General features: G+C 46.7%; 1 protein-coding gene across 1 annotated transcript in view; it reads right to left on the bottom strand.

The window, feature by feature from the left end:
- Positions 1–5695: 5695 nt before the first annotated feature.
- HHAT (hedgehog acyltransferase) overlaps positions 5696–15923 on the bottom strand; it is a 355681-nt gene continuing 345453 nt past the window's right edge. The window contains exons 12-13 of the mRNA XM_073553397.1: positions 7276–7346; positions 5696–6176 (exon numbers count right to left, since the gene is read on the bottom strand). Of these exons, the coding sequence (XP_073409498.1) occupies positions 6144–6176; positions 7276–7346 (104 nt within the window). The 3' untranslated portion in view covers positions 5696–6143. The remainder of the gene's footprint in view (positions 6177–7275; positions 7347–15923) is intronic.

Here is a 15923-nt window from a genome sequence, read left to right as displayed (position 1 = left end):
ATGGTCTGCGGGTGTCATGTGCGTTTGGAGAGCCCCTGATGTACCTAAACTATTGAAACTCCCCACAAGTGACCCCATTTTGGACACTAGACCCCCCACGGAACTTATCTAGATGTGTGGTGAGCACTTTGAACCCCCAAGTGCTTCACAGAATTTTATAACGCTCGGACGTGAAAATAAAAAAATAATTTTTTCCCACAAAAATGATATTTTTGCCCCCAATTTTTTATTTTCCTAAGGGTAACAGGAGAAATTGGACCCCAAAAATTGTTTTGCAATTTGTCCTGAGTAGGCTGATACCCTACATGTGGGGGTAAAAAACTGTTTGGGCGCATGTCAGAGCTTGGAAGGGAAGGAGCACCATTTGACTTTTTCAACTCAGAATTGGCTGGAATTGAAATCAGACGCCATGTTGCATTTGGAGAGCCCCTGATGTGCCCAAACAGTGGAAACCCCCAATTCTAACTCCAACCCGAACCCCAACACACCCCTAACCCTAATCTCAGCCCTAACCCTAGCCCTAACCCTAGCCCTAACCCTAACCCTAGCCCTAACCCTAGCCCTAGCCCTAACCCTAGCCCTAACCCTAACCCTAACCGTAACGGAAAAATGGAAATAAATACATTTTTTTTATTTTATTATTTTTCCCTAACTAAGGGGGTGATAACGGGGGGTTTGATTTACTATTTATGGCGGTTTTTATGTTTGGCGGCTGTCGCACGCTAAAAGACGCTTTTTATTGTAAAAATAGTTTTTGCATCACCACATATTGAGAGCTATAATTTTTCCCTATTTTGACCCACCGAGTCATGTCAGGTCTTATTTTTTGCGGGACGAGTTGACGTTTTTATCGGTACCATTTTCGGGCATGTGACATTTTTTGATCGCTTTTTATTCCGATTTTTGGGACGCAGAATGAACAAAAACCAGCGTTTCATGAATTTCTTTTGGGGGGGGTGCGTTTACACCGTTCCGCGTGCGGTAAAATTGACAAAGCGGTTTTATTCTTCGGGTCAGTACGGTTACAGCGATACCTCATTTAGGTCGTTTTTTTATGTTTTGTCGGTTTTATGCAATGAAAACTATTTTATATAAAAAATAATTATTTTTGCATCGCTTTATTCTGCGAGCTATAACTTTTTTATTTTTTCGCTGATGATGCTGTGTGGCTGCTCGTTTTTTGCGGGACAAGATGACGTTTTCAGCGGTACCATGGATATTTATATGCGTCTTTTTGATCGCGCGTTATTACACTTTTTGTTTGGCGGTATGATAATAAATCATTATTTTTTGCTTCGTTTTTTATTTTTATTTTTTAAGGGGTTCGCTAAAGGGGTTAACTAATGGGACAGTTTTATAGGGCGGGTCGTTATGGACGCGGCGATACCTAATATGTGTACTTTTATTGTTTTGTTTTTTTTATTTTCAAAAAATGGATTTATTTGGGGGAATTTTTTTTTTTTTTTTGTAATTTATTTGGCGATTTTTTTTAAATTATTTTTAACACTTTATTTTTATTTTTTTTTACTTTATCAAATAGTCCCAGGTGGGACATCACTGTTCTGTGACAGATCGCTGATCTGTCACATCACAGATCAGCGATCTGACACAGGCACTGCAGAAGGCTTCCTCATGCCTGCGCTTTGCAGGCATGAGGAAGCCAGCTTCCTGCAGGCCCCCGTCGCCATCTTGGATTCGGGGGCCTGCAGGAAAGGAGCCCCCGACAGCAGCGCTGCACATTGCGCTGCCGTGGGGGGCTCAGGGAAGCACGGAGGGAGCCCCCTCCCTGCCGATGCTTCCCTTTAACTCCCGGTACACCGCGATCATGTTTGATCGCGGTGTGCAAGGGGTTAACGTGTCGGGGGCGGGTCGTGACCGCCCCTGACACATTGTGCCGGGTGTCAGCTGTGATAATCAGCTGACACCCGGCCGCGATCAGCGGCGCTCACCACGTGGGCGCCGCTGATCGCGGTAGACGTACTATCCCGTCCATGGGCATAGGGGCCCGGGTCCCATGGACGGGATAGTACGTCGGATGTCAGGAAGGGGTTAAAGGATGAAACCCAAAAAAAAAATTGATAAAATCAAAAAGTATATAGTATATAAAACTTTAAACCAACAATAAAAGGGTTAATGTAGAAATGTAGAATGCAAGCACCCAACTTCCTCTTTTTTTTTTTTTTCCCTTGCCTGCGTCTCTGTAAAATCTGAGAACAATGGAAAATCAAAAAAACAGACTCAAAATGTCCCAGCTTTCCCGAAAATTCTCATACTGCAGTAACAAGAATAAAAATCTCCACCAAAAATGCAAGATAAAACATAAAATAGGGAAAAGCAGAGTCCAAAATATAACAATATGAAAAAAAATATATATATATACAGTGGGGCAAAAAAGTATTTAGTCAGTCAGCAATAGTGCAAGTTCCACCACTTAAAAAGATGAGAGGCGTCTGTAATTTACATCATAGGTAGACCTCAACTATGGGAGACAAACTGAGAAAAAAAAATCCAGAAAATCACATTGTCTGTTTTTTTTTTCATTTTATTTGCATATTATGGTGGAAAATAAGTATTTGGTCAGAAACAAAATTTCATCTCAATACTTTGTGATATATCCTTTGTTGGCAATGACAGAGGTCAAACGTTTTCTGTAAGTCTTCACAAGGTTGCCACACACTGTTGTTGGTATGTTGGCCCATTCCTCCATGCAGATCTCCTCTAGAGCAGTGATGTTTTGGGCTTTTCGCTTGGCAACACGGACTTTCAACTCCCTCCAAAGGTTTTCTATAGGGTTGAGATCTGGAGACTGGCTAGGCCACTCCAGGACCTTGAAATGCTTCTTACGAAGCCACTCCTTCGTTGCCCTGGCGGTGTGCTTTGGATCATTGTCATGTTGAAAGACCCAGCCACGTTTCATCTTCAATGCCCTTGCTGATGGAAGGAGGTTTGCACTCAAAATCTCACGATACATGGCCCCATTCATTCTTTCATGTACCCGGATCAGTCGTCCTGGCCCCTTTGCAGAGAAACAGCCCCAAAGCATGATGTTTCCACGACCATGCTTTACAGTAGGTATGGTGTTTGATGGATGCAACTCAGTATTCTTTTTCCTCCAAACACGACAAGTTGTGTTTCTACCAAACAGTTCCAGTTTGGTTTCATCAGACCATAGGACATTCTCCCAAAACTCCTCTGGATCATCCAAATGCTCTCTAGCAAACTTCAGACGGGCCCGGACATGTACAGGCTTAAGCAGTGGGACACGTCTGGCACTGCAGGATCTGAGTCCATGGTGGCGTAGTGTGTTACTTATGGTAGGCCTTGTTACATTGGTCCCAGCTCTCTGCAGTTCATTCACTAGGTCCCCCCGCGTGGTTCTGGGATTTTTGCTCACCGTTCTTGTGATCATTCTGACCCCACGGGGTGGGATTTTGCGTGGAGCACCAGATCGAGGGAGATTATCAGTGGTCTTGTATGGCTTCCATTTTCTAATTATTGCTCCCACAGTTGATTTCTTCACTCCAAGCTGGTTGGCTATTGCAGATTCAGTCTTCCCAGCCTGGTGCAGGGCTACAATTTTGTTTCTGGTGTCCTTTGACAGCTCTTTGGTCTTCACCATAGTGGAGTTTGGAGTCAGACTGTTTGAGGGTGTGCACAGGTGTCTTTTTATACTGATAACAAGTTTAAACAGGTGCCATTACTACAGGTAATGAGTGGAGGAAAGAGGAGACTCTTAAAGAAGAAGTTACAGGTCTGTGAGAGCCAGAAATCTTGATTGCTTGTTTCTGACCAAATACTTATTTTCCACCATAATATGCAAATAAAATGAAAAAAAAACAGACAATGTGATTTTCTGGATTTTTTTTCTCAGTTTGTCTCCCATAGTTGAGGTAAATTACAGACGCCTCTCATCTTTTTAAGTGGTGGAACTTGCACTATTGCTGACTGACTAAATACTTTTTTGCCCCACTGTATATATATATATCAGGGGCACACCCTGCAGGCAAAAGAGGAGGAAGTTTACAATAAAAAAAAGCAAAACTCTTTCTGCTTCAGATCTTTGCGGAAAACCTGCAATGAATTCACATATAGACGTCCAGGGAGAGAGATCGAAAGCCCTTGTCTTGTGACGCGTATGTGAAACAGCTGCTGGTAACCGATAACTGCCAACCACACTGGGTGCACTGCGCTGGTGATCCGGGAATGCTAACACGCTGTACCGCACGTCCTGACCGGCTCGTCAGTATCAGTAATGTGATAACTCCCACTATGTTGCCACCACCTGATGCCTGGGCCGACTTCTCCTGTCCTTCCCTGTGACCAGGTGTGTTGGTGGCAACTTGTCAAGTGGTTTGGCTCGCAATATCTCCCCTAAGCTAACACCACCGCGTGGCCTGGCGTGGGCGCTGTTGTCCCTTCCTGTGCACGGGTGTTTGTTGTGATAGCTTGATGTGAGATTTGCCTCGTGATATCTCCGTAAGGCCCCCGCCACCTGTCCCTGGGCAAGGCTTCACCAGGGCCTCCCCCTGTGTCCAGGTGTATTTGTGAGGACCTATCTGAGTGGGTCAAATTCCCCGTTATCAACCATAAACACAAATCTGTCACAATTTCCCACCAACTCTCCCACCCGGATCTTAGACACTCAGGACCACAGTAGACACTTAGCTTATCCCAGGGTTTGGATTTCCTCGTGGACTTTTCAACACTACCTGGGTTTGGTGACCACACTGACCGGCTAGAGTTGCCGACCCGGACTGGGCACAGGGAACATTCAGGTAAGATAACTAGATTTTCTTACCTTACTTATGGAGTTGCGCAAATCTCCGTTCCCATGAGCCAAGACCTTGGCCGGCACCTCTGTCCTCTCCGGTCAGCAGGATCCCTGTGCGTTTTCGTCCACGGCCCCACGTTGGGCGCCACTTGTTGTGGATGGATTTACTTTTGACTTGGGTAGATTTACCCCTGTGCATACTGTGGCCTGTCCTAATTAGACAGAGTCTTATAGAGCGCTCAAAGAAGGAAAGACGCCAGACTTGGTTGGCAGCAATACCTCCCAGCAAAACTCTGGAAGTTTATTGAATATACTTGGTTTTATCAGTTGTACAGAAAAGGAGTGGTTACTCATTAACATAAAGGCTGACCTTCTAGTGTAATTGGTCAGTTTGAATGCTTAAACATATATGGGCGTCGACCTAAGGTGACTTAAGCATCAGATGATATACTGCTCTTTGTCTTACAATGTCAGCAATGTTCTGATATCGGCTGGCACATCTGGCCTAAACTTCCTCTTTCTATGTCTGGGACAAATATCACAAGACAATGCTATCATAAGATACCATCTGCTCCCCAAACTCTCTCATGGGGGGCAGTAGGTCATTTCCACCAACTAGTTACAAGGTTCAAACTGTGAATATGTATCTGTGTGCATATAAGAATATATAAGAGTACATGAGTATATAGCAGTATATGGAGTATATAGCCTATAGCAGGCAAGTGAGATCTATATGAAATACATATACATATATATTTCCATAACACCTACAGTATCTGACTGATATACAACCACCTAACTAACTAGCTAAAATGTGAGATACAGCAGGATTTTTCACATTCACCTACTGAAATAAGATTCTTTAGAATGCTATACTTGTGCATGGAGCACTAAAGAAGCAGTGCACAACACACTTGGAGGACATGCGCCTGCCGGTTTTGTCTGAGAGCCTCAGTTATCCCCCCCTTAAAAAAAACAAAAAAAAACAGGAAGGTACATTTTACAGCCAAATTGGACATCTAGCCACACTATCTGACTGATGTGCAACCGCCTAACTAAAGTTAGGGGAAAAAAAAAAATCACTGCTGTGCTTACAAAAATGCCACGCCTCTGAGCTCAGCAAACCCCCTCCCCTCATCATACACGTGCCAAACGCTCATGATACACCACCATTATTGCTGCTGAAGTGCGGTAAATATTTTTGTGGCAAGATAGTGAGCTCCCTCTCTGCTCCCATCAGCACAACGTGACTGCGATTGCGCTGTGCCAATAGTCTTCATGGTGACCATGGGCCGAAAGATGGCTGTGGAATCACCCAGCTGGCATGCCTCCACCCTGTCTGCGATGCACTGGTCTAAAGCATTGCAGAGTACTAGATCAGTGACCGGAAAGCTGATGTCTCATCCTGGAACAATATAAAAAAGTAAAAAAAAAAAAAATAATATTACTTATGCAAAAATAAACAATAAAAGTAAATATATTTGGCATCTCCGCATCCGGAATAACCCAACCTATAAAACTGTTCCATTAGTTAATCCCTTTAGTAAACAGCGTTAAAAAACAACGCTTTATCATCATAGCACTGAACAAAGAGTAAAAAAAATAAAGAAAAAAAGTGTTCAAAAGACGACTGTAAATAAAAATAGTATCTCTTAAAAATGCCATCTTGTCCCGCAAAAAACAAGCTGCCATACAGCTCTGTCAGCGGAAAAATAAAATAGTAAAATAAAATATTTTTTATTGCATAAAAAGATAAAAAAAAATATAAATGTGGTATCACTGTAATTGTATTATCCCAGAGAATAAAGCTGCCTTATCAATTTTACAACACGCGGAACGACATAAAAAAACAAAAAAAACATAAAATAATTAATGAATTGCTGGTTTTTGTTCATTTTGCCTCCCAAAAATTGGAATAGAAAGTGATCAAAAAATGTCATGTGCCCGAAAATGGTACCAATAAAAACGTAAACTCATCTCGCAAACAAAAAGCCCTCACATGACTCTGTGGGACAAAATATGGAAAAACTATAGCTATCTAAATATGTGGATGCAAAAACTTTTTTTTGCAATAGAAAAAGTGTATTTTACTGTGTGGCAGCTGCCAAACATAAAAAAAGATATCTGGTATTGCTGTAATCGACCGAGCCGAAGAATAAAGTCGCCTAATCACTTATACTGAATGAAGAATGGTGTAAAAAATAAAAACAATTCTTCACCTGCTGCTGATTTTTCCATTCTGCCTCCCAAAGATCGCAGTAAGGCTTGGCGCACATTTATAAGATAAGATAAGATAATCCTTTAATCCAGGGGTCCTCAAACTTTTTAAACAGGGGGCCAGATCACGGTCTCTCGGACCACTGGAGGGCCGGAATATAGTTTTAAAAAAAATTAGCACCAAATTCATATGCACACTGCACATATCTTATTTAGAAATCATAAAACAAAATAGGAACAAATACAATATTAAAAATGAAGAAGTAAAGTTAAATCATGAAACTTACCGATTCTTTTGGGTTCTTCGAATATCCTGCACTTCGAGTCAATTTTTTCTCTTTCTTGATATCATTGTTTCCTAGGGATTCAAAATTGCTATTAGTAAAATACCAACATATATACAGCGCTACAAAAACAATATACCAGCAATAAAACTGCCCACACAGAGACATACAGACTGCACTGCCCATCAATGCGGCCTGATCAGTGCCCATCAATGCAGCCTGATCAGTGCCCATCAATGCAGCCTGATCAGTGCCCATCAATGCAGCCTGATCAGTGCCCATCAATGCGGCCTGATCAGTGCCCATCAATGCAGTCTGATCAGTGCCCGTCAATGTCTGATCAGTGCCCATCAATGCAGCCTGATCAGTGCCCATCAATGCAGTCTGATCAGTGCACATCTATGCAGCCTGATCAGTGCCCATCAATGCAGCCTGATCAGTGCCCATCAATGCAGCCTGATCAGTGCCCATCAATGCAGCCTGATCAGTGCCCATCAATGCAGCCTGATCAGTGCCCATCAATGCAGCCTGATCAGTGCCCATCAATGCGGCCTGATCAGTGCCCATCAATGCGGCCTGATCAGTGCCCATCAATGCGGCCTGATCAGTGCCCATCAATGCGGCCTGATCAGTGCCCATCAATGCAGCCTGATCAGTGCCCATCAATGTCTGATCAGTGCCCATCAATGCAGCCTGATCAGTGCCCATCAATGCAGCTTGATCAGTGCCCGTCAATGTCTAATCAGTGCCCATCAATGCAGCCTGATCAGTGCCCATCAATGCAGCCTGATCAGTGCCCATCAATGCAGCCTGATCAGTGCCCATCAATGCAGCCTGATCAGTGCCCATCAATGCAGCCTGATCAGTGCCCATCAATGCAGCCTGATCAGTGCTCATCAATGCAGCCTGATCAGTGCCCATCAATGCAGCCTGATCAGCGCCCATCAATGCAGCCTGATCAGCGCTCATCAATGCAGCCTGATCAGTGCCCACCAATGCAGCCTGATCAGTGCCCATCAATGCAGCCTGATCAGTGCCCATCAATGCAGCCTGATCAGTGCCCATCAATGCAGCCTGATCAGTGCCCATCAATGCAGCCTGATCAGTGCCCATCAATGCAGCCTGATCAGTGCCCATCTATGCAGCCTGATCAGTGCCCATCAATGCAGCCTCACCAGTGCCCATATTGGTGGAACTCCACTTTTACCTCAGGCTCAGACTAGTGTGGTGCAAGAATCCCCAAGAGGCAGCATTGGTCCCTAAAAGGCAGGTAAATGTCCCCAGTAAGCAGCACAGGTCCCAAATAGGTAGCACAGGTCCCCAATAGGCAGGTAAATGTTCCCAATAGGCAGCACAGGTCCCCAATAGGCAGCACAGGTCCCCAATAGGCAGCACAGGTCCCCAATAGGCAGGAACAGGTCCCCAAATAGGCAGGAACAGGTCCCCAATAGGCAGGAACAGGTCCCCAATAGGCAGCACAGGTCCCCAATAGGCAGGTAAATGTCCCCAATAGGCAGCACAGGTCCCCAATAGGCAGGTACAGGTCCCCAATAGGCAGCACAGGTCCCTAATAAGCAGGTAAATGTCCCCAATAGGTAGCACAGGTCCCCAATAGGCAGCACAGGTCCCTAATAGGCAGGTAAATGTCCCCAATAGGCAGCACAGGTCCCCAATAGGCAGGTAAATGTCCCCAATAGGCAGCACAGGTCCCCAATAGGCAGGAACAGGTCCCCAATAGGTAGCACAGGTCTCCAATAGGCAGGTAAAGGTCCCCAATAGGCAGGTAAATGTCCCCAACAGGTAGCACAGGTCCTCAAAAGGTAGCACAGGTCCCCAATAGGCAGGTACAGGTCCCCAATAGGCAGGTACAGGTCCCCAGAAGGTAGCACAGGTCCCCAATAGGCAGGTACAGGTCCCCAATAGGCAGGTACAGGTCCCCAATAGGCAGGTACAGGTCCCCAATAGGTAGCACAGGTCCCCAATAGGCAGGTACAGGTCCCCAGTAGGCAGCACAGGTCCCCAATAGGCAGCACAGGTCCCCAATAGGTAGCACAGGTCCCCAATACGCAGGTGCAGGTCCCCAATAGGCAGGTACAGGTCCCCAATAGGCAGGTACAGGTCCCCAATAGGCAGCACAGGTCCCCAATAGGCAGCACAGGTCCCCAATAGGTAGCACAGGTCCCCAATACGCAGGTGCAGGTCCCCAATAGGCAGGTGCAGGTCCCCAATAGGCAGGTGCAGGTCCCCAGTAGGTAGCACAGGTCCCCAATAGGCAGCACAGGTCCCCAATAGGTAGCACAGGTCCCCAATACGCAGGTGCAGGTCCCCAATAGGCAGGTGCAGGTCCCCAATAGGCAGGTACAGGTCCCCAGTAGGTAGCACAGGTCCCCAATACGCAGGTGCAGGTCCCCAATAGGCAGGTGCAGGTCCCCAATAGGCAGGTACAGGTCCCCAATAGGCAGGTACAGGTCCCCAATAGGCAGCACAGGTCCCCAATAGGCAGGTGCAGGTCCCCAATAGGCAGGTACAGGTCCCCAATAGGCAGGTACAGGTCCCCAGTAGGCAGCACAGGTCCCCAATAGGCAGCACAGGTCCCCAAAACGCAGGTGCAGGTCCCCAAAACGCAGGTGCAGGTCCCCAATAGGCAGATACAGGTCCCCAATAGGCAGGTACAGGTCCCCAATAGGCAGGTACAGGTCCCCAATAGGCAGGTACAGGTCCCCAATAGGCAGGCACAGGTCCCCAATAGGCAGGCACAGGTCCCCAATAGGCAGGCACAGGTCCCCAGTAGGCAGGCACAGGTCCCGGATACAGGTCCCCAGTAGGCAGGCACAGGTCCCCAATAGGTAGCACAGGTCCCCAATAGGCAGATACAGGTCCCCAGTAGGTAGCACAGGTCCCCAATACGTAGCACAGGTCCCTAGTAGGCAGGTAAACGTCCCCATTTTGCAGTACAGGTCCCCAATAGGACCCGGAGTTAAAAAGATAAAAAAAAAACAGTACTCACCTATGTCCCCCGCTGTTCTGAAGAGGCGCCCGCTCGTCTCAGTCTTCCGGCACAGGCGGCGTGACGTCATTAGGCCGAGCAGGCGGCGTGATGACAATCACGTCGTCTGTGTGGTCTCTGCTGCATATTGAGGGCTTCACAACGCCTTTCCTCGGCGCCTCGTCCCGCCCGCGAGTTTGCACTCTGCAGTCTAGTTCTTTAGTGGGCGTGTCGGGGGGGGTGGCAGTGTTTGTGAGCTGCAGCGCTGATTGGTTCATCACGGCAGTGAGGGCGGTGCAATCAGTGCGGTTAATGTCAGCCTGGCCAGGGGCCAGATAAAAGTCCTTCGCGGGCCGCATGTGGCCCGCGGGCCGTAGTTTGAGGACCCCTGCTTTAATCGTCCCACCATGGGGAAATTCAGAGCATTACAGCAGCAAGGCAGGAACAAGTACAGATACAGATGCATAAAGGCATTGCATTGACAGTAGGTAGGTACATATACGAAAAAAAAAAGATATAACCGGACTATCACAACTTTGGATCTATCAGTTCACAGTTTGGGTCGTTCTCCGTTTTGGACAGTGCTGGTTATACAGCCTAACTGCAGCAGGAAGGAAGGACTTTCGATAGCGCTCCCTCTCACATTTGGGTGAAGTAGCCGGTCACTGACAGTACTGCACATCTTTGTCACGGTCTCATTCATGGGATGGGAATCATTCTGTACCAAGTAGCTCACCTTGGCCAGTATCCTCCTGTCGCCTACTACCTAAATTGGATCAAGGGGGCATCCCAGGACAGAGCTGGCCCTTCTAATCAGTTTGTCCAGCCTATTCCTGTCCCTGGTTGATATGCCACTACCCCAGCACGCATGACTGATACCACAACAGAGTTGAAGTAGGATGCAAGGAGTGCCCCCCTAACTCCAAAGGCTCTCAGCCTTCTGAGCAGATAAAGCCTACTGCATCCAAGTGATGGGCCCAGTCAAGCTTATTATTGAGGATCACACCAAGGTACTTATAGGTGTCGACTATCTCAATGTCATTTCCCTGAATGTTCACCACTACTGGTGGATTTTTTCCCTTGCGAAAGTCCACCACCAATTCCTTGGTCTTCCCGGAATTAATCCTAAGGTGGTTCCTCTGACACCACTCCACAAAAGCTAGGTTAGTATCTCTGTACTCTCTTTCATCTCCTCCTGTGATGAGGCCTACTATTGCAGAGTCATCAGAATACTTCTGCAAGTAGCAGCTAGATGAGTTGCACTTAAAATCCGCAGTGTACAGCGTGAAGAGAAAAGGGGCAAGAACTGTACCTTGAGGTGCCCCTGTATTGCAGATCACCGTGTCTGACACTGTCCCAAACCTTTACAAACTGAGGTCGGTTCGTGAGGTAGTTAAGGATCCAGGTGGAGAGTTGGAGGTCCACGCCAACAAGGCCCAGCTTGTCTCTCAGTAGACCTGGCTGTATGGTATTAAAAGCACTAGAGAAATCGAAGAACATTATTCTCACAGTGTTACCAGGTTTCTCCAGGTGAGAGTCCTATCTAGAAGGTGGATAATGGCATCATCTACACCAATGCCCAGCCTGTAGGCAAACTGGAGAGGGTGCATATCCGAGCTCACTAGAGGACGGAGACGTGTGAGAACCAATCTCTCTAGTACCTTCATCAGGTGTGATGTCAATGCTACAGGTCTATAGTCATTAAGGTCTTTCGGATAAGATTTCTTCGGAACTGGTACCACACACGATAATTTCCACAGTTGTGGTACTATACCTATTCTCATGCTCATATTGAACAGATATGTAATGATCTCACTCAGCTGGTGCCCGCAGGTTCTGATTAGCCTTGCACTGATGCCGTCAGGACCTGCAGCCTTCAAAACTTTGATCTTATCCAGTTCTTTTGCAACCTGGGTCCTTGTGAAGAACAGACCCTGGCTCAGTTGACAAGTTGTAGCAGGGGGTGAGGTTATTGTAGCAGAGAGGTGTGAATGGTATGCAAGGGCAGGAGCAGCCAGTGTGTGATTAAATCTGTTAAAGAATAGATTAAGTTCATTAAGCCCCTCTTTATCTACAACCATCCTGGAGACAGTCTGTCTATGCCCAGATATAGACATTAGACCCTCCCAGACTTCATGAATCCTTTTCTGTGACAATTTCAGTTCAATCTTGCTCTTATAATTAGCCTTTCCCTGCCTGATTAGATTCTTCAGATCTTTCTGCACCTCTCTCAGCCTGCCCTTGTCACCTGATCTGAAGGCCAACTTCTTCTCTTTGAGAAGAGCCTTTAATCCGGGGCTGATCCATGGTTTATTGTTAGAGAAGCACCTCACTACTTTTGTGGGTACCGTGTTGTATACACAGAAATTAACGTAGTCCGTTATACAGTGTGTGAGACCATCCATGACATCACCATAGGAATCTTGCAGCACATCCCAAGTGGTTGTTTCAAAGCAGTCTCTCAGAGCATCATCACTCTCCTCAGTCCATATCCTCACTGTGCGAGTGACAGCAGGTTCTCTCTGTACAAGTGGCTTGTACACGGGTTGGAGGTGCACTAGATTGTGATCCGATCTTCCAAGGGGCGGTAGGGCAGACGAGGCATATGCCCCTCTCACATTGGCAAAGAACAAGTCCAATATTTTGTTGTCTCTAGTGAGGCAGGTAACATATTGTGTGCAACCGGGTAGTATGGATGCTGGAGACACATGATTGAAGTCTCCCGAAACCAGAAGGAATGCTTGGGGGTGAAGGGACTGCATCATGCTCACTGTGGATTGTAGGACCTCAGTGGCGGCATCAGCTTTCGCAGAATGGGGGACATATGCAGCTATCATGATTACATGCGACAGTTCCCTCGGTAAATAAAAAGGTCTCATGCCCACAGCTAATAGCTCAATGTCCTTACAGCATGTTTGCTCTTTGACCATGATATGCCTAGAGTCACACCATCTATCATTCACAAATATCGCCAGCCCTCCGCCTTTCCTCTTACCGCTCTCCCTTGTCCTGTCCGCGCGAATGAGTTTAAAGCCATCCAACGAGACAACAGTGTCGGGAGAACCTTCGGTGAGCCAGGTCTCTGTAAACAGCAACATACTACACTCCCTTAATTCCCGATGATGACTGGTCAGCGCCGACAGTTCGTCCATCTTATTCCCGAGTGACCTCACATTGCCCATAATGACGGAGGGAAAAGCAGGTCTATAGCGCCTTCTTCTAGCTTTCCTGAGGGCTCCAGCTCTGCAACCTTTTCTCTTAGTCCTCCTTATTTCTGGTAGAATGTCCTCTGGTCTATTAGCAGCATGCTGCCTTGCTGTGTCCCTAAGCAGCAGTATAGCTTCTCTGGAGTAGACAATAGGGTCTTTTTCAGTTCCTGGATTTCCCAACACAATAGATACAAGTAAAAACAAGGTAAAAAGTCCATCGAAGGTCCAGGTCCTCTTATGGTTTTCCATAGTGCAATGTCCTTTGGAGTAACAATAAAAAAGAGAAAGGAAAAGTAGAAAAAATAGAGAAAAAAGGAGAGCAAAGAAGGAGCTACTGTAACAGGCTGCCACTCCAGCGGCGCCAGGAAGTTACAAGTTATCCTGCCCTCTGCGCTGAGCACTTGCACCGGGGTTTCCATGTAAATCTCTGAAATACGTGATTCACACAGAACCTCTGGCGGAATATTCCCTATAAGGCCTCATACTCACTGGCGATTAAAATGGACGATTGCAATCCGATTTTTAATCGGATTGCAATCTGACCCATGTTAGTGAATGGGTGACATCTCACTTGCGATTTTTTTCTCAGCCAAAATCGTTCTGAGAAAAAAAATCACAGCATGCTGTGATTTGCAGCGATTTTTGACAATAGAAGTCAATGGGTGCGATTAAAAAAACGGACCATCCGTTTTCCATCCGTTTTTAACGGATATATCACCATTCTGTGGTGTAGGACACTGTAAATGGTCCTGTAAATGACTGTAGAAAAAGAGTGGCTGGGAAAAAAAACGGATGGAAAACAGATGGGAAAAAAAAATTGCAAAGCAATAGCATGACACTGGCATAACACTCCACCCTTTTTTCCAGTCCAGAAATTGGACCATTTTTTTTAATCGACAATGGGTATGAGGCCTAGAGGCAGATGGAGGCACTGTGGACACTGTCTGACCTGTGATCCAGTGGTGTCCATCTTTTTAGGACTGCATAAAAGTGCCGTCGACCACATTTTTGAGACGGAGTCCAGAGTAAGTAACTGCTGCCTCATTATAGTGAATGGATCCCTCGGGGGTTTCATCTGAATCATGTCAGCAATCTAGCAAAAGGGTGGAAATAACTGCCCACTAATAGTACAAGGTTTTCACTAATACAAATCGGAAATAGCAAAATGTGAGAAATAAAACATAACTTTTAATAACAATTAAACTGAAATTAATGCCACCATTAAAAATGGAAAGGTAGAATATTCAAAGGCTTACAATTTAACCACCAAGATTCTGAAGGTCTATCCTCCCTAGGAGTGAAGAAAGTAAAGTGATCAATAACCCTTTGTAATGCAGTGGGGTTGCTGCAGTGTGACAGACAGGCAGTGACCCGGTGCAAACTTTCAAATGGGGCCCCCCATGCCAAAATACACGCACATCTCTGCTCCGTACACCTCAACACGTGCAGCTCCACACACCTAGTACATGCACATCTCCACTCCATACACCTCGTGCACATGTGGCTCCGCATACCTCGTACACGCACATTTCCGCTCCATACACACACGGCTCCTCTCCATACACCTCGTACACACGCGGCTCCGCTTCTTACACGCGGCTCCGCTCCGTACACCTCGTACACGTGCAGCTCCACTCCGTACACCTCGTACACACGCGGCTCTGCTCCGTACACACACGGCTCAGCTCCGCACACCTCGTACACACACGGCTGCGCTCCATACACTTCGTACACACACGGCTCTGCTACATCTACCCTGTGAACCCCTCCTGACCCCACACATAAACTTATCCTCATCCAACACCATGACAACCAGCACAGCAGAGTCTTGCATACACTGAGGCCCCTGATCATGTGATTCCTGACTCCTCTGCTCCTGTGACCTCATCACAGGTCCTGTGTGCACAGCACAGCCATCGTGCTCTCCTGAATGCGCACATTCCACTTTCTAGCCTGCCTCAGGGACTGAGCACGCTCCTCAATGCGCGCCTTCACTGCCCCGATTAACCAATCAGCGTCAGGCCAATTGCAGCCCGGCAGCCAGTCAAAGCACGGAGCTGCACAGCCAATGAGCGGCTGCAGCTCCCAGAGGCTGCGACTACCCTGACACGCCCACTACACAGCTCAACTTCGAAGTGCAGACTCGTGAGCGGGCCCCTAAGCACTCTGGGCCCCGTCGCAGCTGCGACCGCTCTGAACGCGGTAGTTACGCCCCTGTCAAAATGAGTAATGTATGTCTGTGGGTCCGTGAAAAAATTTGGATAGCACTTAGAATTGAGACGGTGGAGAAACTTTTTCTCTACATACAAGAAAAAATGATAACACTCAGACCCCACTCTGATCAAAATAATCAATGTTTTTCTCGTATAAGCCTCCCAGAGATCATGAACAGTGAAGGTAGTAGGTAATTCATATGTCACACTGTGACGGTATTTGGTAGGTGGCATCAAACTGTC

The sequence above is a fragment of the Dendrobates tinctorius genome, unplaced genomic scaffold, assembly GCF_039654945.1.
Source record: "Dendrobates tinctorius isolate UK_male_01 unplaced genomic scaffold, ASM3965494v1 ptg000201l, whole genome shotgun sequence".
NCBI classification, from domain to species: Eukaryota; Metazoa; Chordata; class Amphibia; order Anura; family Dendrobatidae; genus Dendrobates; species Dendrobates tinctorius.
Note: the sequence above shows the minus strand (reverse complement) of the source record. Positions and strands in the feature narration are given on the sequence as shown.